General features: G+C 43.1%; 1 protein-coding gene across 1 annotated transcript; it reads right to left on the reverse strand.

The window, feature by feature from the left end:
• Positions 1-24,613: 24,613 nt before the first annotated feature.
• c1ql2 (complement component 1, q subcomponent-like 2) lies at positions 24,614-26,397 on the reverse strand. The gene is made up of 2 exons (XM_079518016.1): positions 25,795-26,397; positions 24,614-24,929 (listed from the first exon to the last, which is right to left on the reverse strand). Exons 1-2 carry the CDS (start codon positions 26,392-26,394, stop codon positions 24,750-24,752), a joined length of 780 nt encoding a protein of 259 aa, XP_079374142.1. The 5' UTR covers positions 26,395-26,397; the 3' UTR covers positions 24,614-24,749.
• Between the last annotated feature and the right edge of the window lie 428 nt (positions 26,398-26,825).

The raw sequence follows: 26,825 nt of genomic DNA on the forward strand, positions 1-26,825 counted from the left end.
TACAGAAACAGGGCCCTAGAATAAAGATATAAGGATTCACCAGTGATGCTATAAGTGTCATCTACATCTAGTGAAGGTGCTACAGACTTGTGAGACCCTTGAACTGGACAACAATACCGTTGCCACATTATGGATAATTACAGCATATAGGCCTACTGTATATATAGGGCAAAGCCAGTTGGAAATTACTTCCTCTAATAACGTGCTGTTACTGTAGCTGTGTTCAGTTGAGTTAGTGCAGTACCCATTATCATAGGACCAGTCTATGACATCAGTAGGCTACTATATCATATTGATGACGCCATGGATTTCCATATTATGGGCATAAGTAGGACAGTAAGGACACACACACACACACAGACAGAGAGATCCACAAGGATTTTTGGTTCTGGACAGCAGCAGGTTTAAAGTTGTTCGGTCGGACAGTCCTCGAGATATGCGGAGAACGTACACACACACGTACATTTTGTGCATTTATATGTAGACAGATATTTTTTTCCCATTGCAGGCTTATTCGTTCTTTCTCGGCCATCATGTGTCGAGAGAGTTGAAAGTAACTACACTTGCCACACAGAATTGCAGTTGTTTGTGATGTGACTGGCCTATTGCTGGTATATTTGTTTTAGCCTCAACCATCACACATCACTGGAGTGGACACTAACCTTTTTGTAACCTGTCCGGTCTTCTTGTCATTATTATTAACCATTGACCAAAGATTGCAGAAACAGGTTTGCAGAAGCGGTGACAGTGATAAGATATAGATCCGTTTGGTTCTCTTCTGTCATACCGATTGTGCCCCACATCTCCCCCAGAGCATCTCTTGGGCTGCCAGGGCCCATCTCCCACAGCAGGGACTGCCAGAGATGACAGACTGACCTCACTGCGTTCATCATGCTGTTGACACGCGTCTTCAGACCAAGCTGCCTCAGCATTGCATTGTGCGAGCGTCCAGTTCATTAATACCAGTAAAGGAAAAAGTACTCAAATGTTTTACTTAAGTATCAATACTGCAATAGAAATAGAAATACTCTGTTACAAGTAAAAGTCTGGAATTCAAAATGTACTTGAGTAAAAGCAGTGTATTGGTATCAAAATGTACTTAAAGTACCAGTAGTAGAAAGTACTCATTATGCAGAATGTCCCATTTCAAATGTACAAAAATCTTTAGAAAATAGCCGATCAGCTCACAATAGTTGTAGATCGGCTATATTTTCAAATGGCCAACATGTATAGGGCTGAAGTGGTTAATGTATGTTTGTAAATGTATGTAAAAGTACAACATTTTGATCTGAGATGTAGTGGAGTAGAAGTAAAAGTATTGAAAATTGGAGATACTCAAGTAAAGTATCAAATACCTCAAAATAGCACAATAGTACAGTACTTAAGAATACAGTTACTTTCCACCACACACTGTATGTGAACATCCTGGCTAAATGTATGTACATACATATTGTAATGTCATGAGAGGTATACATGGTGGGCTAGTGTGAGGCAGTGAAGAATCAAACAGGCAAAAACCAGGATACAATGAAATTAGGTTTATTTTCCCACAGGTTCATAACTCAGATAGGTCAACATGAGGCAATTTGCAAAGGCAACGAAAAACATCCCAGAGGAAGAATAATGTTCTTAAATTCAAATACTGTCGACACTGTTACTTACAGTTGGAGGCCATCGATATTGTCCTTTTCTTTTTGCTGAGGTTTGCGTGATCTGCGCAAAAGGACAGTTAACCCATTTTGGGCGGGAACCCCTTTTGGTGTTTTAAACATTGTTATAATTTAGCTATTGAAAAATAGCAGATCTACAAGCTCATAGCACGCCACCGAGTGGCGCGCTACGAGCTTTGTAGATCTGCTATTTTTGAAAAATCGTGGAGGATTTAGAAGGATTTTTTAAAATGTTGAGGTCAGGCCTAAATGGGTCAAATGATAAGGGACAATATCGGTGGCACCCAACTGTAACACAGTCCTTTTCGCAGTCCTTTTCCATCGTTTGCTCTCCCATGTAGTCTCTCAGCTCTGCCTGTGCTGAGGCACCCTGAGTTGTAGTTGTTCCAGTGGCTGTTTTGTGTATTGGAATATAGTACCCATTTACCACCTGTCCCCTTGTGATGCCACAATATATAGGTACGCATTAATAGATTGTAATAACAAAAGCATTATAGAAATAATGTATTACATTTGCTATTGTATTATGAACAGATGATAATGTAATGGAACAAATCTATTCGCGTCCGTTTTTAAATAAATGTGATTCTACTTTTGGGTCAGTGACATATGGGGTTGGAAAGATGACAAATTAAACAATCTTTCCCCATCTCCTGGAGCAGGGCAGTGAGGGACAGCAGTGTCATTAAGATGCTTACCAGCTGATGTGATCAGGCTGTAGAGCTTCTTGTTGGCCGTGGAGGCGTCCCTGTTGAGAGACACCTCCGTCAAGGACTCTACCATGTGGCTCTACCAGAATAGGAGCTTGCACCTGGCGGCGTTGGGGCACCGGGTATGGTTGTGCCTCCTCCTCTACCCCACTGGAGGGTAGGGAACAACCCGCTCATCCTGTCGTCGTTCCTGGCAGCCATGTTAACCTGAGAGGCGTCAACTGAAGGCTCAAGGTCAACAAGGCTAGCGCGGAAGGGGACTCCGGAGAAGGCCGCAAAGTGTAGCGGCCGGGGTCTCGCCCAGTCAGAGAAGTGGCGAGCAGGTGTAGTAAATGGAGTGTTGATGGCCAGGTGACCAGGCTAGCAGGTAAACCTGCTAGACCAGGCTAGCAGGTAAACAAGAGGGCCTATTGGCTACTCGAGTCAAACGCTATAGATGGAGAAGAGCAGCGGGCTAGGCTTGTGGCCGGTCATGCTACCATCTAACGACTGGGAGACAAGCTAGGAGTTAGCGAGGAAGCTAGTGAAGCAGTAAGCCAGGCAAGTGCTTGGGGCTAAGCTAGTGGAGAAGGAAGGACAACTCGAGAGGCCTGGCGGCTCAAATTAGTTTTATCGTCCTGCTTGTCTGTGAGTGAGAACCACCGGTTCGAGGCTGCAAAATTCCAGGTACAAGCTGAGAAACTCGTAGGGAATACAAAATTCAACAGCCGTGGTGGTTACTTAACAAGGTAGTGCATTCTACAGCAGAAATCTGGAGGAATAACGTCACAAGGTGGGGCCACCGTTATATCCCTGGGGGGCAGGGGCAGTGACCTCACCTTGAATGACAAAATCACGATCCAATAAAATAATATTCTGTGCGTCTGCGCCACCTGGTGACTGGACCCCATAGTGACTCCTTGGAGAGGAGCTCTAACGTTTTTCAAATAAATGTAGTGGAGTAAAAGTACAATATTTGGATCCGAGATGTAGTGGAGTAGAAGTAAGTAAGTAAGTATTGGAAATAGGAAATACTCGATAAAGTACAAATACCTCAAAATTGTACTTAAGTACAGTAATTAAGTAAATGTACTTACGGTAGTTACTTCCACCACTGGTACTTTTCACCACTGGTTATCAGTTCCTGTCTGAAAGCCATGCGAGATATACTAACTATACATATTACGGACAGCCGAGTTTAACACTACTGTAACCAACAGCAAATCATTTCAAGCGAATATACTGTAGATAGAGGAAAAGCTACGAGTCAAAACCAGTACTTCCGGCAGTCTTCCAATTAGTTTATGGGGTAACTTGTGTGCAAAGCTGACATTTTGGCCTTAGGGTGAAACTGGAGGAAAAGTCAGTAAATCCATTCATCCTCAGGGGAGCTTGAATGTGCACAGCCATTCAGCCAATAGCTTGGCAATGCAGTATTGTTAAAGGACCAAGCAGTCCTGAAAGGACTTGGTCCTTTATTGGATTTGTAGTTTATTTTCTTCCGACAAAAATAGCAGTTCTGGCTGAACCGTGCAGTCGGTTTTCGCGAAATTTGGACATATGGTAGAGGGCCATGCCAAACGGTGAGGATGCGAAGCCCACAACCATTGGCCAAAGGGTGGCGCTATATTGAAAATGCAAACTTTGACCACGCATAGCTCATGAACCGTTTGACCGTCGGCAACACACATATGCGTCTCCTCATGCCGAACAAGTTCCGTGCTGTTACTTTTGACCTCTGACCTCTAGATCACCCGCCATTTTGAATTATATAAAAATCTATTAAAATGCATCTCCTCCCAGGATCTTTGATCAAAATGCACGAAAACACCTACACATGCACTTTGGACCTATACGGACATGGGAAAGTATAGTACGTTTTTTTGAAGTGAAAAAATGAAGGTTTTATGAGCCAATGAAAATTGCCGTTTTGTGTAATTCTGTCTTTACTTTGTTCTGTGGCTTTGCTGACCTCTGCTGGTCTAAAGTGCCTCACCTGTCAATCACCTGAGAGTTCTGGCTGCCACACCCTTAGTCAGCTGTTCTTGATTAGTTGCAGGCTATATAAGTGGACCTGTGGCCAGCAGCTCATTGTCTCCCAAACACCCAAACTGAACAGTTGTGTTCCCTTTTTGTTGCTGTTATTAGTTAAGTTTCAGATGGGCTGGTCGTAAGTATTATTTTGGGTGTCCATCAGTCCCTGCTTTGCAATGCAGGATTTTAAATAAATGTGTAATATCTTTGTAAACTTTTGATCTGACTTTGTGTCCTTTTATGTTAGCCCTTGGTTGAGCCAAGTTTAAAGGGCCGTAACAATGCTAGAAACTGATTTGTTTAGTGGGAAACGTGTATAAAGAAATTGATCCTGATCAAATCAGGTTCTTTACTCATGAATTGATAGATTATTTGATGTTGTACAACAGTGATTTTGAAACAAAGACTGATTTGGACACCTGGCCTTTCAGTTCAGGTTTTTTGTATCCTGAAAGGATTCCCTTGCATGGATGGTTCTGGTAGACCTGGCGAGCTGACCCGGAACTCTGAACCCCCCCCCCCCCCCCCCCCCCCATGGAAAGAGACTGCTTTCCATGAACTGAACTGGGACTTTTCAAGTCAACAACTTAAAGTGGGCCCCATTTGTTTGTTTTTAATGAATGTTCAAAGCTGTTTATTTTTTCAGTTAACCTTTAATCCCTGTTTTCAGACTCATTGAGCTCCTCATCCGAATCTGGTATATTTTCTGGTTTATACGCAATCAATTCATAAATCTTTATACCCACCTTATCATTACTTATCCTTGCGCAACTTGCTACAAAAACACTGAATGATTTTGCTTGTTAGCTCGGTAGGTAGAGCTCTTGCCTTTGCAACACAAAGTCATGGGTTCAAATCTGGGCACCGCCAACTCTGTGTATGAGTCTTCAAGAACCCTTACCTGCCTCCCACTATAGAAAACCGACCCTGTCACAATTCCATGGTCTTTTTCTCAAGTTTAGTCTTCCATGTTTCTTGTGCATATTATTCTTATTGCCTTCCTGCAGCTGGTCCTGCCTTATCGCTGCTTGCAGCGATTCGTTTCTAGTTATTATTATTATTTTAGCTTTTCAGATCTCGCTTGAGACCAAAGTCTTGGACGGACTGACAGACTGACCAACCAACCGACATCACCATACTTAGATTATTCATTTTTGGAATAAAATGCACAATTGTGCTTGATTGCGCATGTGGAATCTCGATGTGTGTGTGTGTGTCGCCTCGGACGGAGCAGGAGAAAGGAACAAAGAAAAACCCGTGATGATGGTCTCATGACATCCGTATTTATTTGTTAAACACGAGAGTCAGGGTCGTAACAGAACATGCATGTGAAAAGTACACGCCTTGGTCCGTCTCTTGTCAGCCTCCGGTCCAATATGAGACTAAGTCGATCAGCTCTGAATGTTGACATTACATGGTATTAAATACTCAAGATTCGCCGTCCCCCAAGAAGTCCCTCCCCTCTCTGGGCATAAACACTTCCTGACTTCTAACCAATGAGGTCTGAGCCTAGCTTCCCGTTAGAGGCAGGCATTTCTAGACAAAAGGCAAGTCTTATGGTAAACATTTGTTCCATTGGTGAAATGAGAATACTTTTAACGGAGCAAGAAATAATACCACAATAATGAATTAAAGATACAATGAAGATATAAACGGAAATATATGAACAGAACTATATGAAACTAAACAGAATTATATGAAACTAAACAAAAGTATATAAACCTGAACTGACTATATTTAAGAAATGAATGAGCTTGATACATATCACTATATTCCTAGAATTTATGGTGCTTAAATGCAGACCGTTCTTCCTAGCAAGGGAGCATACAGTTGTTTACATTTGTGTTGTGTATATTCCACCTGAGGCTAACAGTAAGCTAGCACTACCACTACTCCAGGATAGCATACAGAAATGCCTGCGCACCCACCCAGACTGTGTTTTCATAGCAGCCGGAGACTTTAATCATGCAAACCTAAAGTCTGTTCTTCCTAAATTCCACCGCAATGTTACCTGTGCAACAAGAGGGAATAACACATTGGACCAAGTCTACACTAATGTGGCTAAGGCTTATAGAGTGAAACCAGGCCCTCATCTAGGACAGTCTGACCACATCTCGCTCTTCCTTTACCCCCTGTATAGGCAGAAAATAAAATCTGTTGGACCCTCAACCAAGACTGTCAGAGTCTGGCCGGAGGGGGCTGTATCCCAGCTCCAGGACTGCTTCGAGGTGACGGAATGGGACACCTTTAAAGACGGAGGACTGCAGGTAGATCCTAGAGCAGCATTAGATAACTACACCACTACAGTTATGCATTACATTGTTTTCTGTATGGACATGGTGACTGTCACTAAAAAGGTCAGTTCATTTCCTAACCAGAAGCCGTGGCTGACCGCGGAGGTCAGGTCACTCCTCCGGGCCAGAGATGCAGCCTATAGGTCGGGGGACGCAGCTGCCTATAGCATCGCCAGGTCAGCTCTAAGAAGAGGCATCAAAGCTGCCAAATTCAAGTACAAGCAGCGTATTGAGACCCACTTCAACAACTCCACCAACCCCCGCCAGGTGTGGGAGGGGATCAGAGCCATCACTGACTACAAGGGGCCAACATCACCCACAAACAGCTCTGCTGCTCTGACTGAGGAGCTGAATCAGTTCTATGCACGGTTCGACAGAGCAAACAGTGACCAGGTAGTGCAGCCCCTCCCCCCCAGTGGTACAGCCCCCGTCCTGAGCCACCATGAAGTCAGGTGCTGCCTCCGGAACACCAACCCACGGAAGGCAGCGGGACCTGATGGAGTGGTGGGCCGCATCATGAGAGAGTGTGCGGATCAGCTGACTGAGGTTTTCACATATATATTTAATTTCTCTCTGCAAATATCACATGTCCCAGCATGTTTTAAATCATCTACTATAATTCCAGTACCCAAGCAGTCAGCTGTCACGTGCCTGAATGATTACAGACCCGTGGCACTCACTCCTCTCCCTGCTAAGTGTTTAGAGAGACTGGTTATGAAGCACATCACATCCATCATACCAGCCTCTTTTGACCCATACCAGTTTGCCTACAAGCGGAACAGATCGACTGAGGATGCCATTGCCATTGTGCTACATACTGCCCTGAAACATCTAGAGGGGAAAAACACCTATGTAAGAATGCTCTTCATCGACTACAGTTCCGCCTTCAACACCATCTTACCTCGCCAACTCATCTGCAAACTCCGAACACTGGGTCTGTCTAACACACTGTGCAATTGGGTACTGGACTTCCTCACAAACCGCACGCAAGCCGTCAGGCTGGGCAAATTCACCTCATCCACTCTGTCCCTCAGCACTGGTGCTCCGCAGGGGTGCGTGCTCAGCCCACTATTATACACCCTGCTCACACATGACTGTTCTCCCTCCTTCTCCTCCAATCACATCATAAAATTTGCAGATGACACCACAGTTGTGGGGCTCATAAGGAAAAACGATGAGTCTGCCTATCGGAGAGAGGTGGAAGGCCTGTCAGCTTGGTGTGCTAATAACAACCTACAGCTCAACATAAAGAAGACAAGGGAGATTATAGTAGACTTTAGGAAGTCAAGGCCGGACCACTCCCCTCTGCTCATTAACAACGAGGCAGTAGAGGTGGTCACAGAGTTTAAGTTCCTGGGTCTCAGTGTGAGTGAGACCCTGTCCTGGAGCACCAACATCGCTTCAGTGATCGGGAAAGCTCAGCAACGCCTATACTTCCTACGGAAGCTGAAAGAAGCTGACCTGCCAAGAAATCTACTTGTAAACTTCTACCATTGTGCTGTCGAGAGTGTACTGACTTACTGTGTGTCTGTGTGGTTCTCCAGCTGCACAAAGGCAGAGCAGGAGGCCCTACAGAGGGTGGTGAAGGCGGCAGGTAGGATCATCGGGTCCCCTCTACCATCTATCACCTCCGTCTTCACCTCCCGCTGCCTCGGCCTCTCCCACCGTATCATCAGAGACCAGTCACACCCAGCACATTATCTCTTTCACCTCCTCCCCTCAGGGAGGAGATACCAGTCCATCAGTGCTGGTAGCTCAAGACTGAAAAACAGCTTTTTCCCTATACGCAGTCAGACTGCTAAACGAACGACATGAAAATTGACTGTCCCCTCATATGCATCATGCATTCTGTCTCTAATTGGACTGTGTTAATTTATTGGTTCCCTTCTCATCCATCATGCACTTTATAATATCACCATGCACTTTACTTCGTGTTGTATGTTATGTGTTATGTTGTATTTATGTACTACGGTTATGTGGGAGCTCCCTTGAAATTTCGTTGTATGCTCAGTGTATGCTTTGTGTGCAATGACAAATAAAAGTCTATTCTATTCTATATTCTATTCTATTCTATATTCCTGAAATACCCTATGTTAAGAGTACATTTTAGATGAGTTACTGAATGCACTAATAGTTTAATAACCAGTCTATATATTCGTTTCCTAGCGTTTATCTTTATTCCATAATAACAGAAGAGTGTTTTAAGACATCTTAAGAAAGTCAATCCAGCATAGAATGTTTTAAAGTCATTAGACCCAAGCCTGAAATAAGATACTAGCCGTAAAACTAGCCGTCTGCTTCACACCTTCTGTGGGCTTCAAAGGAACTTAGAACAAAAGTATTTGCATTCTATCTTTGTAAGGTGTTGCTAGCTCAAGACATTGACAATAGCCCCTTTTGGTACCGCTCGTTAGTGTAAACAAACATACCGTATTCATGGAAATAGGAGTCGTCTGGTCTACTAAAATCTTCACTTTGTAACTGTCCAATTTTAACATTTGTTTAGCATTGCTCAAGTAGAATATATGCTTATATGATTCATAATTTACCACACGCATTAAGACTGAGGTTAGGTTTCTGGCTTAAGGACTTCAGTGCTTTGTACCATACAATAGTATAAGTACAGAATAAAGAATGTTTGCTTTCGCCATACTGGGTTAGGGTTAGCGTTAGATTTAGGTAGTTAGTAATATGGTTAGTAAACGCGACGTCGGACAATGGCTGACAACGTTAATGGGGGCACGGTGGCACAGTCGGTAGTGCTGTCGCCTCACAGCTAGAAGGTCCTGGGTTCGATTCCAGCTGGGGATGCTGTGGGCGTGTTCTCTTCTCCGCGTCATAGTGCCCATACCTGAGGCAGGCTTGGCGAAAGGGCCTTTCTGTGTGGAGTTTGCATGTTCTCCCCGTGTCCCCTATTGTAGGTACCCTCACAAAAACTATGTCCGGCCGGGGAAATTCCCTGTCAGGTGAAAAGAAGCAGCTTGGACTACTCATGCATAGAAGGAAGCATGAGGTCGGCTGCCCCCCCAGGTTGGCAGAGGAAGTGTAGCGCCCAGGATTACATAATTGACACTGGGTGAAAAAATGGGTTGCAAAATTGTGGGATAAAAAAATATAGATTTAAATATGTAGGAAGGATACTGGCTCCATTTCATGGTCTTGATAATCATCTGATAACATCCGAAGCTGCTATGATTCCATTATAAGATTACTAATCTTATAAATATAAAAAAGAGAAAAAATACATTCTACAACTTCACGTACTTCTTTGGCCAACAGACAGACAGACAGACAGACAGACAGACAGACAGACAGACAGACAGACAGACAGACAGACCCATTTCCACATGGCTACAGAGTCACTCGCAGCCATTTTAACTGAGAGAGTGGTACCAATGGATCCAATTAAAACACCTGTGACTCTTCCATGTGGTGTCCAATTAACAGAGGAGAGACAGAGAGAAGAGAGTGATAGAAGGACAGAGACAGAGAGAGGCTAGAAATAGACAGTATAAGGCAGAGACAGGCTGAGCAATGACGATTAGGAGATGTTCATTAGCAATGCATGGAGGGGGGAAAACACTTTGACCTCGCAGTGTGAGACCCCGGAGTCAAACTCAGCATACTGAAGCAGGGTCAAGAATGAGTGATATATTGGAGAGAAATCAATAAATCATTGAGGATGGACTGAATATTTATTTAAATCATTTACAGTAAGGATAAAGATAAGACAAAGTAAAGAATGTTGCCGATTGCATTAAGCTGTGCTACAATAAGATATCAAGATTCTATAGGATATGATTCAGCAAGATAACATTCCATAACCATAATATGCAATAACATTCTATGATATTATTTAGAATTTGATTTATTTTTGTGATAATTAAAGGAGATATAGACAAGTTTCCAGTGTTTGTACACAGAAGTGAGTGAGTGTTTCCAAACAGATTCAAAATTTCAAATCTAGCTCCACCCCCCCTCCCCCCGTCATTCTATTGGCCGAGCCAGGTCACTTCAGGCTATGGGGTTGTTGTTGCTGCTGGGAGGGACGCAATGTATATTTGCGCTCGTATGGCTAAATATGGCATTCAAAAATGTGAATTTCTATCGTACATCTTAGTTTCAATGAAATTGAGTTGACACACAATTTTACGGGTAACTGTACCATAAGCGCAATATCACACGAGTCCCGTGTATGTATAAATGTATGTATAAATGAGGAAGTGGCGGAGGCAGAGGCTCACTCTGTCAACATTCTCTTTTATTTGTAATCGGTGCACATAAAATATATATTGCCCCTCAAATGCCCCAGCCACTACAGCATCGTTGCAGCATACTTTGTTCACGGTTATTCACTGTAATGATCAAAATTGCTGATTCGCTCTGATGATTGATGATCTATCATTCATCATTGATCCTCTCGTGGACTAGAATACACGCTTCAACCCGCCATTATTCTCACGATAATACAAATCTAAATCTACAGTAGCCTATATATATATATATATATATAGTTTTTTTTTAGTTTTTTTATCTGTTTCATAAATTGTGGGTTTCTGAACTGCCCACAGCCCTCCTATGAGACACAGATCGAGTAGAAAAAGATTGTGGTATTTTATCATGAGGACCAATTATATGAAGATAGGTTGAAAAGTGGTGAAGTGTTCCTTTTAAAAATATATATTTTTATATATCTTTTGAAAATAGCAGATCTACAAGCTCACAACTTAGTTACTTTCCACTACTGGCGAGGGAGCCTAGACAAATACACACCGTAATGGCACTTTATGTACTGGCAGCGAGTGAGTGGAATGAGTTCAGATTCATAGGCAGCAAGCTGACGAGTGAAGTGGCCACAGGTGACTAGCTGGGCAGAGAAATGTGGGGCTGGTGACAGGACAGGGAGCAGGTGTGTGGCTGGGACTGAGGTAAGACCGAGTGGTGAGTGTTTTTCTTCCCTTTCTTTTTTTTTTTTGTTTTTACATACGTTAAAGTATCAATACCTACTGCAATGTAGAAATAATACAATTTACAAAGTAACTGGTAACTAAAGTTGAAATAGTGGAATAAAAGTACAAATTAGTAGAAATAAAATACTGAAAACTGGAAATACTCTAGTAAAGTAAAAATACAGACAGACAGACAGACAGACAGACAGACAGACAGACAGACAGACAGACAGACAGACAGACAGACAGACAGACAGACAGACAGACAGACAGACAGACAGACAGTTAAATCCTATAAGATTTTGTCATTCAGATTATATAAAGTAAAACTACATACAAGTCTATGTAAGATTCTATATAAGAGTCTAAAAGAAACTACAGTAATATTCCATAAGATAAATTCAATCCTATTATGAGACAGATATATAGATAGATTTATATTGTCATTGCTTGCACGAAACAACGAAATTCAGTTTAGAGCTTCACCACCACCACAAATAAAGAACCATACTGTGTACAATAACCCAATAAACACTAAGCTGCTTAAGACATTATTATTTATACAGTGAGACAATTTAGCCTGATCTGTGCTTTTGTAGATGTGACAGGTAAATTCATAACTACAGTTAATTTATCTTGAGTATTTATTTTCAGGTGACCGAGGCGTGTACATATTATTATTGCGATAAGCCATTCTCTTGAGAAATAAATCCTTCTAACCCTTCTGTTTAACACGCACGTTGCACGTCCTGTCACTTAAATACGACAGCGTCTAGTGAAGGACACTGATGTCTTATACCGTAGGTTATATGAGATATATGATTTTTTTACCCTTATAATGTCAATAATCACGGAATTACACAATTTAGGCATTTAGCAGACGCTCTTAATCCAGAGCGACTTACATTAAGCAAGAACAAAAAAGCATGGGAATACATCACATATATAAAAACATGCGTAAGCTAAGAACGTAACAGTGGATTATCTATATAATGAAACTATACATATAAACTATACATATATACTATACTATGCTATACATATGTACACCTTTGTTTAGTTGCACTAGCAGTACATCCTTCTATACAGATTCCCAGAATCTGTGAGTGTATCTGTCTTTTGACTTCAAAGTCTGCATATCACAGGACCAGTGCAGAGTCTGGCGTGAAGTCGGTCTATTTGTCGGTTGTCCAGAACCGCCGATCAAACCGATATATCCATATATATATTATTGGCATACAGTATAATGGAGATCCGGTTGTCCAGAATCGCCAATCTGACCAATAATATGCCTATACCGGTTTAAGGGCATATACAGGAGACATCAGCCTGGGATCTAGTAGCGGCTGTCAGTCTCAAGAGACAATGGCACAAGTACACTTGGATTAGATGAGGTGGTGCTGAGTGAGCAGTGCTTATGGTGGTGCTTTTCGCCATGCTCTCCTTTCTGCTGTTGCTTTACTCAACACCGTTTCACTCTTCTGGATTCCGTTCCAGACCTCCTGAACTCTGTGCATGCGTTGGAGAGCTGATCCATGAGCTTTTGCAGCTGCTCTTGCGAGTGGGCTCCAGTGCAGTGTCCCTAACGAGGATTGCCTGACTTCTACATTCGCCCTCAATCATATGCTAATCAGCTTTACATCTGATATTGTATGGAGGTGTGCTATCAGCTGACTGTCCAAAAGCTTGTTGCAGCATTACAGCATGATGGGTATTGCATAACCGAGTGGGGCATGCATTCCCAACTCACATGATCCCGATTTACGTATCATTCCCCAGTAGGCCTGCAGTGTGTCTGGTGTCAGCCTAAATCTGTCACTTATTTTGAACGCATGCAGTTGTACTTCCGAGGTGGCAATCTGAATCATTCGCAAAGGGCCCGTTCTCCACCCAACATACCACATGTGTGCATGGGCCCCCCACCCCACGGCCCCGGGCCTGCTGTCTCTGTAGCTATGCCACTGCTGAAAGTGGGGGGGGGATGACCCTTATACTGTAGCTACATTTGGCTGTGTACAGTATGTTGACTTTAATAGTTTTTTTTCCTCTTTAACTTGTCCTTCAAGCCATGTTATATCCTGTTTAGGAAATGCAACCTCATGAAAAATTGGTGTTTATTTCATCTGTCAGGGGCGATTACACAGAGTAGAAAAATGCAGAACCGCTGATCTGACAAACAGTAAGAGAAGTGAAGCTAGTTACTGCAAAGTGGTGTGCGAATGAGGTGTGCGTGGGTGGGTGCCTACGTCATGTGACTGCGTGTGTGTGTGTGACAGCGCATGTGTTTTATTCCTAATAAACTGTTGTGCAACAGTGTTAGTGAGACCAAAATGGAGACAGTACGGGGGCTCCAACCCGTGCCTACCCGTGCCTCAGTTGCCTACTGATAACCAACTGCCTACTGATAACCAAACATGAACTTTCCTTAGACAAAAGCTACAGAGTGACGTGTGAACCCATTAAAACTCAAAGGCATTGATTTCGGGTACGCGCTGTTTGGCTCATAAGGGCCACTAATTGAGGCTCTCTCGTTTAAGAATTCATGCCTTGGAGTACCAGATAATCAGTATGCCCAGCCCCGCCCCGGGCACCGTTAGCATGCAAGACCAGCGCACAAAACCACGTTTAATCACTGTTAGCGTGCAAACCCTGGACACAAACCCAAGTTTAATCGGTCAAATGTGGATAGCAAGCCAAGGGGAAAGAACAGGCAGAGAGCGGACACTGCCTTTAGAGGAGAGTGGCCCTCATTTATCAATGGAGTGCAGCGCTCCAAAAATCCTCTCGCATCATAAGTAACTGTTGAGACGTCTTAACAGAGCCAGTAATAGGAAAGGTAATGTTAAGTACCGAGGTCTTGAAGAAATGAGAGAGTGTAAGAAAGGGTGACACTGGTGTGTGTAGTGTGCGTGCATGCGTGCATGCGTGCGCGAGCGCGTGTGTTGTCAATTTGTACCGACACTGCAAGCGCATCAACTGAGGTGTTTAAGTATAAACTCATCCCGAGGCTTACAGATGGACTCAGCTGCTTTGCTTCAGGGACAATCTGCTTTTAGTCCCCCATTAACACATATCAGCAGCAACGGCAGTCATACTCCGGCACAAAACATTTTTCTTTTTCAAATAATCTTACAGTCCAGACACAGACACATCATACATACTGTGTGTGAGTCAGCTACTTGACTTTTAGCTTTTTGTAAATGGAAGCTTACATCCTTATCCAAATGATACCAAAAAAAACACTGGTATTTCAATGAGATGCAAATGATATGCATATGCACATCTCATGCATTTTAATGAGCCAAGTATTGCACCTTGGGGAACTCCAGGTATGACATGACACTGGCAGTCTCCCCATGCGGAATCCCCTGATAGGGTTGGGGAGCATGGGTGACGGTGACCCACTCTGTGTGTTCAATACCTGTCTGACCAGGGCCACCCTGAGAGGCGCCAATCATTATGCTATAATTATTCAAAAAGGGAAACAAGCTTTGCTTCAGACAATTCATATAAATTGCTGAGCGATGACACAACGTAAGAAATAATAGTCTCTATATCCAGATCGGAATAGATGAAAAATCCACAAAGGATTTTTATTTTGGAGAAAGAAAAAGGTGCCCACTCTTCTGGATATGCTAGATCGCTCTCTGTCTGTCACACATACATCTCTGAACACATCTATATAGATATCACACATATATGTACCCAACATTTGTTGCATATGAACTGCTTTTACTGATGTTACATACCAACGTATATTCCCTAGGGCTGCAGTATTCATTATTTATCAGCTCTTCGACAGGCAACAGGGAAGCTGGTCATGTTTGAAGATGATGTTTAAGAACCTGTAACTTAACACGGTCACGCAAGGAAATAGGAAAAGTGACTTGTCCGGAATATATAAAGTGGTCCACGTTTCAGTTGTGGACTGTTCACCGGGATTGTGTCAGATAGAAGTGTCAGATAGGTCCCTACAGAGACATAAGGATATTATCGAATGTGCTTCAAGACAAGAGCATTTTCACCTCAAAAGATGCACACCACAATCTCTGCTATGTGCTGAGAATGAAGCTCCTTACTGCCAGCCACAGCAAGTGAATTCCCTTCAGACCTGAGTCAAATAGTGCATGTGCAAATGGTTGCAACCAACTTGGAGTACTGGAGTTTACAACATCACAACAATTCAGACAAATTGTCAATCACAGTGTCAAATCCTGAATTTGATCTTGCAACTTGCAAGCGTTGCTGTGACTCTAAACATTTGGCTTTCATTATGTTCCTTATGTAAAGTTTCCACCCCTCCTCTAAAACAAAGCATGGAATGTTTTATAGATGCCATTGGATCCAGTTTCACGGAGGACCACATTTATAGGCACTTTACTCCCGTCCTAAGAGGTACATTTCAAGGCACCTTTGTTAATGCCACCACATATGGTATGGTCTGTCAGGGACCGAGTTGGTTGGAAAGAGACACAGGGAAACTTGTTAAGTTGTTGTGGGTTTAAATTAAAAGTAATTTTTTTTGTATTTATTCGTTTGTTTTTCTTTGTTTCAAATAATAGTTTCAACAAATAACAGAAATGTGGGCCCAAAACCAAATGAGATCAACTTAAATACAACTAGACAAAACTGAACTGAACAACACAACTGATCTAACCAAAATGGCACATGAGGGAAACATATATAGGGATGGGTCAAACCATTAGAAACACAAGGGGGGGTAAATACAAAGACTGCAACTTAAACACACTATCAACAACCCCTGTCCCTCCCCATGGTGCAGAGAGACTGTGGTGCAGTCCGATTGTCCCCAGAGCAGCTGGCTCCCCTTGCTCTGGCCAGCCAATCAGTGAACTGAAAACTCAAAGAAAACTCAGTCAGCTCAAAATGTAAATAAACAGACAAAACTAAATAATTAATTGTCATTTCAGCTGTGTGTCTTGTGTGTAGTTATTTCAATGTGTTTGTGTGTTGCGTGTATGTAGAACATCATGAGAATGTATATAAACTAAACAAATAGACAAAAAGGAAAAGTCACCATACAGTATAGGCTGTCACCGCTGTCTCAATGTGGCAGCCCTCACAGTACCAATAATAGTATATCCTATTATTCCCGATATAATTGTTATTAATAGTAAACAGCCCATGGGTTCCATGCAGTGAACCAGGCAGACAGCAGTGAATCAGGCCGATAGAGAGGCACACACACACACATGCAGACAGGCACGCAGGCAGGCAGGCAGGCAGGCAGGCAGGCAGGTAGGCGGTCAGACTACTAGCCTAGTCTGATACATCTACATCTGTATTTTGTTGCTAAGGGGCAACACCTTTTTCCCTTTTTGTCTTTGAAAATGGGATCTTTGGCGGATTTTATTGATCTAAGGCTCTCGCCGAATGCAACATGCTGAGAGCTTGTAGATCTGCTATATTATGGGTGGGACACATAGGCCTACAGTAGGTGTGACACTGCAGTATGATGGAGCAAAGAGCCATCTACAGTGTATACCTCACAGCAATGCCTCTGTCCTGCATGGGGACTTGGAGGGCAGCTGTGACCTCATGTCTTGGGTTAGTGATTGTTTGATTGAACATTTTATTAACAGATTGCACATGGGTACAGTCCAAGGAAGGTACAGGTCAATACAAAAACTGCTAAGAGGATAAAACCTGAATAAGCACTATAAGATTTGGGTCCTCCATTTTCAATTCATCAAAACATTTAAAGACATACAAATGCATGTTTTTACAGGACTTTTTACAGGGGACAGTTTCATCATCTCTATACACTGAGCAAAACCGTCTGCGTCTGTGTGCCATGTTTAACAGCAGCGAGAATCACTGCCGAGCTGTGAGGAGACAACACAGCACACTCACACTCATAGTAATAGAGGAGGGGTGATGTGTGATTTCAGGTTCTCCTCTCGGTTCATATTGGGCTGTAGTTCTCCAGCACCCTCTCAGGGAAGATTTTAGACTGTTTAGCCTCTTGTCAGAAGAACTTAGCGTACAACTGCAAAAGCTTGCCTCTACGCTAGTTCACTGTCCACCTCGCCATGTTTGTTCCTAGAAGTGACAGAGAGAGTCTTGTTGTTTTATTAGCATCGGTACGGTACAGAGGGGACCTAGCGTCTGTGTCAGAGAGGCCCCTGGCTCAGGTGTCAATCAGACACATAAAGAATAGCTACACCTGCCTTGCCGTGGCCCTTCATTTCTGAAAGCAGGCTAAATAAGAGCGTCTGGAGAGCACCAATAGTGTTTTATCTTTACTGCAGTGGTTGCCGACCGGATATATTGCTTTCTCGTGCAGTCGCTATAAAAAACGGTTGTCTTTCATTTAGCAGACAGGATTGTAGACAGGTGCAGGGGACAATAAACAACCATAGTCTGATGAAGCCAGACAGCTGCAGACAGGGAGGGAGATTTCTGCCTCAATGTTTCACTGAGGCTTCACTCTTTGTTTTGCAGGTACCTTGTTCCTGCATTGTTTGTTGCTCTTAAAAAGTATATTATCGTGTAATTATATGACCATTTTCATTTTTTAATCTGGTTTAGTTGTAGCAGATTGGCTTGGAGGCTGTGAGCTGGCCAATACCACCAAAGTTCCTTTTTCACCAAACCATCTTAAAACTATAAAAACTAAATTATTAGGTAGGTATTAAAACACTTAACATTGGTATTAATTTAAGAGTCATCATGACTCGATGAGTGCTGGTGGTCTATTGATGTATTGACAATTGTACATCACCAAACAGTCAAGACAGTCACCAGGAATCTTACAATAGTCAAGGGCCTTAATTTAAGGAGAGCAAATGGTCATTTCACGCTAATTCATCTAAAAGGGCAAAATTTTGTATGTAGCCCAGGGCATGCTCTAATGATTTAGCTAGGGCCGGCTATACCTGGGAAACTTTGTGACAGCTGCTGAAAGTTGGGGTACCATTAACAACTTATAATATAAGGCAACATTTTCTAAATTCCATTATGCAGCATGCTGGCGTGTCAAACTAGGGGTTTTTCATGATTCTGAATCCATTGCAAGCATTTGTTTTGTACGAAAAACAGTCCTTGGCTCGGGCGCCCTATAGCTAAATCATTAGAGCATGCCCTGGGCTACATCTGTGCAAGAGTTCGCGCTTTTAGACGAATTAGCGAGAAATATCCCTAAGGCCCCATGGACAATACAATAAGACATTGATGACAAACAAAACTGGAAAGGTGCAATTTTGGGAAATTGGTTGACAATTTAAAGCTTTGATGTATGTTATGTTATGATGATGTTCCAAATGTGTATGTATGATGATGATCTATGATGATTAATCTCTCAGGAGAGCCTGAGAGTCTGGTCACAATGGGGTAGAACTAGTCTACCTGTGCAGATAGATTATCTCGGGAGGCCGAGGTTGTATGAACCTTGAGCCCTGGGATTGAGAACTGCTCATGCTTGATGTACAAGCTATGTGTCTGGAGTTACTCTCTTACACTGCTATTTCTCTCTACTCACTACGGTCCGATTCTCAATCTCCTAGGGTAGACCTTTTACTTGGTGTGATATCACTGCTGTGGAGTCACGCAGCTGCTATCCGTTGTCGTGGTAACATACAGAATAAATAAATAATAAAGTTGGGCAATTACGATAGTCTGGTGACTAACTATAATAAATAATAAAGTCAGGCAATTACTATAGCTGGCAACCGTACACTAATAAAAACAAAAAACCACAAAGAACAGCAGCAGCACCCACAATTCCACAGCACCAGACTGTTAGGCGGACTGGAGGAGAATGGCTGTCTATTCAGCTTTGTATCTTCCTATCCCATCAGCATTCAGCACAAAAGGCCATGTAGATCCTCTATGTATGATTAGTGCACTACAGCACAGTTCATGTTGATGTCACAAGGAATTGAAACTATGGTCTCTGCAGGCAGTTCACTTCCCCTCCTTTGCCCCCGCTATACCCTCACCCCCGATGAAGAGAGAGAGAGAGAGAGAGAGAGAGAGAGAGAGAGAGAGAGAGAGAGAGAGAGAGAGAGAGAGAGAGAGAGAGAGAGAGAGAGAGGGAGGGAGGAAAGAGAGAGAGCAGTGAGATTTGATTTGTTTTGTGCATGCCAGAGGATACACCCTAGCAGCTCCTACTGAATGTGTATACTTCACTTTCCTCCTTGATCCAGAAAGACAGATGGTATTGCACCCACAATGCACCTGCTCACTATGCCTGTCAAAAGGTTGATGAACACACACTGTGGCCATGCGTTTATAACCTCACTGCCCCCTCATTGTATCCATCTCCATTCATGCATCTGCCTCTATCATTCCCCGTCTGTTTGTCCGTACGTCAGTCCGGCCATCCGTCCATCCGTTGGTCCATCCATATCCTTCCATCGGTCCATACACCCAACCCCTAAATAAATATTGAATTGTTTAAGTTATCTTCATTCATATAACAGGGTTTGGAAGTCTTTGGAAGGGTGGAAGTCTGCTGTGAGTATATGCAGTGCATGATGTAAAGTAACTAAGTACATTTACTTAAGTACTGTATACAATTTTGAGGTATTTGTACTTTACTTGAGTATTTCCAATTTCCAATACTTTTACTTCTACTCCACTACATCTCAGATCCAAATATTGTACTTTTACTCCACTGCATTTATTTGAAAACCTTAGGCCTCACTCAGACCTTTACTGCATTGCTGTATGCTTTTTGGATGAATGTTGTGTAGTGTCATGGCCGCCCCAATGCATTTCCAATGGAAGTCACATGGTTTGTAGTCCACATTTTGGACTACAAGCTGTTGTATGGCTTTCGGCTGTGTTTCAACAAGCATACAGCAATGCAGTAAAGGTCTGAGTGAGGCCTTATAGCTACTTTGTAGATTTTGACCTACAAAACATGCATTAACCACTTAATCAGCCCTATATTTCAGCCATTTGAAAATAGCAGATCTACAACCTCACAATGCGTCGCATCGCAAACCATTGTGAGCTTGTAGATCTGCTATTTTCAAAAGATTTGTATACATTTTGAACACATTTTGAGACATTCAGTTATTTAACTTTTTGTACTTTAAGTAGATTTTGATGCCAATACTTTTGTACTTTTACTCAAGTGCATTTTAAATTGTGGACTTTTACTTGTAACAGAGTATTTCTGCATTGCAATATTGATAGCTTTACTTAAGTAAAACATGTGCGTACTTTTTCCACCACTGGTAATATGTTCTGTTTTTACTCGTGCATGCTGGTCCCACTTGGTACACTCTGGGAGCTAAATTGATACTCAGGATTCCACTGTGTAGTAGTGTCAGTGTGAGCTTTAGGCCTGAGGCCAGATAAAACACTTAGCTGTGTCAGTGCATAGGTCACCAGAACAAACTAGAACACACCACTATAGTAGTTAATTAAGCCAGTGCTTTTCAGAGTGTGGGATGTAAGCCCAGGGGCGGCAATTGGAAATGGGAAGAAAATTGTGTATAGGGTCCTTGGCATGGAAAAGTTTGGGAAGCCCTGAGTTCAACTAGTCATTTTACAGTACCTTTTACAGCAGTCATTGAGGGGGTTCCAGGTGGTCCCCAGCTAAAGGATGGTGATTGGTGATTTATAGTAATCAAATTGATCCTTAACTCTTGAGAGTGTAAAATGTTCATGCTCTCAAGAGTTAAATTATTGCTAAACATCTGCATTGCTTAACTTATAATAAATAATGGGCCTTGATATGAAAAGGGTTGAAAACCACTGTTTTACAGCACTAAAGCAAGTTAAAATATAGCTGCAAGCAGCGATAAGGCGGGACCAAGAAAGAAGACAATACGCAATAAGAACAATATGCACAAATAAGACTGACAAGCTGAGTTGTCAGTACCCATATTTGAACACACAACCTTATGGTCCGAAGGCAAGAGCTCAACCGACTGAGCTATCTGGACACAGTCAATTGTTCCATTGTAAACAGTAACATCATGCAGTGTTTTGGTAACAAGTATGTGTGTCCTCATTTTGTCATTATCCATTTCTACAGTGTGTTCGATGTTCATGTTTTCACGTACAAACTTCTCTTCAACCGAGATTTCAGATAATGGTCCATAGATGTGTGTAGAACGTTTCACGCAAATTGCTCAAAAATCCAGGCAGAAAAACAGGTATAAGCATTTTTCAAATTGCTCAAAATGGTGGAAAATCTGAGGGCGGAGCTTACTTGTCAAAGTGACAGATGTGTTCCCCATGAGTCAAGAAACAAGTGCCATGTATTTTGGCCAAACAAAGCATGAGTTATGCCTGTTCAAAGGTTTCATTTTTTTTAAATTGCTATAGCGCCCCCCTTTGGCCAATTGGAGTAAGACTGCTTTCAGTGCTATTTGGCATGACCCTCTACTATACTGTAAAGTAACATAAGCATATGACGCTGCATGTATGTATTAGAGGCAGAAGAAGAATTTTCACAAACCAGCAATTTATTGGCTTCATTTTTTCACTTTAAAGAAACGTACTACGATTTTTTTGTCCGTATAGGTCTAACACGAAAGTTGTTCAGCATGAGGAGACACATATGTGTAACAAAGTGTCATTGCCAACGATCAAACGGTTCATGAGCTATGCACGTTCAAAGTTTGCATTTTTAATTGAGTGCTATAGCGCCACCCTTTGGCCAATGGTCATGGGCATCGCATAGTCACCGTTTGGCATGGTCCTCTACCAGATTCCCGCGTTTTGTGAAAACCGACTGCACGGTTCAGTCAGAACTGCTATTTTTGGCGGAAGAAGGAGAAGAAAAAAACCCACAAAGTGGGACCAAGAAGTCACAAAGTGACTTAATAAGTATACATATATGTGGTTAGACTTTACACTCAATTTAGCTATGAACATATAACCTATACAAAATGTGATGTCTGACATATATAGGTCCACATTGGAAAATCCCCATAGGGTCCATATGGTTCCAGACCATGTGTATACACTACTTGGGTAGCTTAATGCCAAACGTCTTTCCGTTTCGTTTCTTTACTCAATGACTTCTCAATTCCCAACCTATCTCCAAAAACATCTCTGCAAATAGAAACATAAATACAGATATACTGAGTTAGTTCCTTATTGTCTTTTGGCTGAATCCACACAAAAATAATTTATAACCCTCAGTCAGCTTTGTCCTGCCCCCCTGCACATGTGAGGCTTTGTCAAGAATGTCAAGCTGTATGGGAAATAAAGCAGTACTTGACTTGTCTTACATAACTTATCCATGGTGTGTGTGCACGCACGCACGCACGCACGCACACACACACACACACACACACACACACACACACACACACACACACACACACACACACACACACACACACACACACACACACACACACACACACACACACACACACACACACACACACACACACACACACAGGGCACGCTCACGTGGCGCCCCCTTAAGGCGACGGTAGGAACATGTTTGGAGCGCCATAGATGCCTCTGTCCGTGGTGCTGACGTGTGGCCGTGTGACGGGAGGCCGCTGTCCGTGGTGCTGCACTCTATAACGCAGCATAGCAGCGGGTTTTAAATTCAATCAGAAGATCAGAAGTTTTATTTTCCATTCGGTGTGGTAAAAATCTGATCTTGGCATTGAAGTCTCTAAACCGACCATGCACAAGTTCTTATCAGAAAAGGGTTCAAATCCAGAATCCCCCTCTGTTTTCGGACTGTGGGTGACAGGACCAAAACAGGCATATTTATTTATCTGGGTTGTTTGTCCCTATACCATGTCGCCCGATCAAGATCAATACTTTAATGTGTTTACCATCAACAGCAAACACCTGCGCAAACGTGAAACGACAGGTGCAGTTCGGCGACTCGAGAACAACGTGCTTGATGAATGACAAATGTTTACCCGTGGGGGGTGTGAGGGGGCATGCGTTAAGGATCTTAATGCGTGCTTGACATGCTGTCGGTGTCGCCGCAGCCGTCAGGGTTATCCATTAAGCACGGACGTTGCACCATAATGGGGTGTGACGATACCCTTGGCTGTTGACTTAATTGATGGGACTTAATTAATGCGACGCTCTCATAAAACGGCGAGGCAGTTATAGTCAGACCAATGCTATTTAATACTAATAGGCCGTGAATAGATGTCGCCGGCAAGACTAAAGTTATGCATGCAGGCCTGAATGGCAAAGACATCCACCTGGGCGCGCGTATAGCCTACTGTGAGATTCATAGCACACAATAGCCTGTATCTTGTATAATACCTAAGTCTACAAAATTAAATTGTATATAGCCTACCACAGAGAGAGAGAGAGAGAGAGAGAGAGTATACTGGTAGTATAGTATAAGACACTTTCCACATGCAGGTATTGATAGAATCTAATAGTCAATTAGGAGAAGTCTGGCCCTTAAATCAGTTTGATATCAGGACAGGTTTATAGACAGCTATAGGAGTCGTAAAAAATGGCAATGAAATTCAGGGGTTCAGGGGCCTAGACGACAGACATATATACACACAGACTTATAAAACATCATTTATTGAAATGATTCATCAACGTACTGTATACCGGGATACGAAGAAACATATAGAAACATCCTCTTGCGTATAACACTCTGGAGGGACAATACGTATTTCCTATAGCCATATACTGTACGTTCGTTGGTCGTCGTTTATTTTCTTTTTTATTATACATATATATAGCCTGCCCTACACAAGTAGCATATAGATACATAACTATATAGGCTAGGCCTATACTGTAGTGTAGGCTATATATTTTGGAATATATTCTCGGTGAGACACACTTGAAAGCAAATAAAACGTTGCATCACATCACACGGTGCCGTCCTCTGTATATGGGAGGAGTGCATGGTCAATATGGCATAATGTAGGGTTGGCACCTGGTGCAACTCTATACGAAAGATAAACTGAAACACGCACCGAAAGTAACCCATATCGATCTGTATACCAAAATTTCACTGCACACATACTTGTATGAGCATATGTGGAGAATAAAACCTCTTGGTTCTTGAATAATGATATAGTCGAATGACGAACAGCGCTTTTTTTTAAGTCTCTATCTCTGCGCCGGCCAGTTCTGGGGAGAACGGGGGGGTTTGGGTTATAGGAGGTTCTCATGGGGGTCCTATTAGTCCGGGTACAAAATGAAACCGGAAAAGGTGCTGTACTTGTTGTTGTTGCCACCGTGCGCCTTGCCACCGTCCAGTTTGACATAAATCTCGTCCCCGGAGTCCAGGTGAAGGACGGCGCTGTTGCTGGCATAGTCATAGTTCTGATCGGCGTCCTGGGCTATCGCACTGGCGCGCACCTGCAAGTGATGAAGGGAAGAAGAGCCAATGAATGTTGTGCGCTCAATAACTTTATCATAGATCAGTGATTTTCAACCTTTTTCATAACAGGGTCCATTATTTTCTCAGTATTTGAGCCACTGACCACCAATTTGATGAGCTTCAGAGCCTCTCAGACCCCAAACTAAAGAATAATTTGTTGTCGTTGGATAAGATTTTGTCCACAATTCCATACTGTATGCATGTGCTAGTAACATTAGGAGAGATAAGGCAAAACAACAATTCTTCTACATTCTCTAATTGTGAAGAATTCTTTTAAATTGCATGTAATGCAGATCTTTAACAATAATTTTACTTTTGAGAGCGTAAAATGAGCGGCTTCATTTTACGCTCGAGTTAAAGATCGAATAAGGATCTATTTGGTTATACCAACTCTCCATTTAGCTTGGGACCACCTGGAACCCCCTCAAGAGCCATGCATTGGTGGTCCCCGTCCCCGGACCACTGGTTGAAAACCATTGTCTTATGTATAACATAGTGCGTTTCGGGCTTCTGTGCACTTGCGAGAACAATCCTTTGTTGTCCCTAAATCTCGAGAAGTTGGAAATAAGTTATACCAATACCATTACCAACCCTTTACATATTGACCGTAATTTAAAGGCGAGTGCCATGGATCAGCAGGCATATGTATTCCATATTATTCTACTGAACTCAAAAATATTTAAAATTAGATCAAACCGCTTCGGATGCCGTCCAGAAGAAGCGAAGGCTCGCGGTGCGTAATTGCGCTCGAAGCGACTGTATTTTACGCAATGGGAAGCTGGGAAGTTTACAGTTACAGTTTTCTTTTCTTTCTTTCTTTTTACACAATTAAACATAATTTACCTGTCCATTTTTGCATAAATCTGCCCACATGCTGGTCCCGTCGCCTCCACGCATCAGCACATGATAGGTGAAGTAATAAATCCCAGACACATGGCAGGTGAACTTGCCGGTCGTTGGGTCGTAGTGGTTCCCCAGGTTCGTGACGACGTCGTCGAACCTCAGCACCTCGTATCCCTCGTGGGGGTTTTTGAGACCCACATAAAACGCTATCTTGGTCGCGGCTACCGCGGCGCCAAGCTCCCCCGCGGCGTCGCCGGTCTCCGTCTGCGCCGTGCCCGCCGCCGTTACGCCGGTGTAACCGGGTCTCCCGGCGTCCCCTCTGTCTCCCGGTGGCCCCCTCGGACCGGGCGGACCCGGTTCGCCCGGAGGACCTCTCGGCCCGGGTTTCCCCGGCCGCCCCGGCTCGCCTTTAGTTCCCTGAACAAACGCCGGGGAGGGGATGGCGGCGCTCAGGTCCTGCATGACCTCCAGAGCCTTGGCGCTCGGCTTGGGGTTGTACGGATCGCAGATCATTCGGCACGTGCCCATCATCTCGTAGTGCGCGTCGGTCCTCGACGTTTGGACCAGCAAGGGGATGGCGATGATTAGAGCCAGGACCATGACGACGCCAACTACGGAGGCGACGATCCTCTTCCTCTGGAGAGTCCGAGAGGCAAGCGCTAAAAAGTCCGTTTTGCTTTGGGAAGTAATGATGGAAGCTTGTCAGCGCACACAAACCCAACGGAATGCAAAGAGCCGAGTCAGAGTGGACAAAAAAGGTAAAGCCTAGTCACAATTCCAAGATTAGAGAGAGGGGGGAGGGAAAGCAATATATAGAGAAATAGGTTAGTTTAGCCTATATACAAGCCTGGTTCACCTTGCGGCGTTGAATGTGCCACTACCACTATACGCTTCACACAATTGACAGGGAAGATATTCGTTTTGGCATGAGGGGGGATTCGAGGGATCTCTGTCTGCAACTAACAAAGGGAGCGATGCTGCTGACGTACACAGCTGGGTGCTAATTTAACTCTGAGATTGCGCAACTAAGA

This window comes from Electrona antarctica (assembly GCF_951216825.1).
Source record: "Electrona antarctica genome assembly, chromosome: 13".
NCBI lineage: Eukaryota > Metazoa > Chordata > Actinopteri > Myctophiformes > Myctophidae > Electrona > Electrona antarctica.

Coding starts and splice junctions, on each gene's coding strand:
- c1ql2 (XM_079518016.1), bottom strand. CDS start 26,394: ATGGTCCTGGCTCTAATCATCGCCATCCCCTTGCTGGTCCAAACGTCG. Junction 24,930..25,794: donor ATTTATGCAAAAATGGACAG/GTAAATTATGTT, acceptor CATCACTTGCAG/GTGCGCGCCAGTGCGATAGC.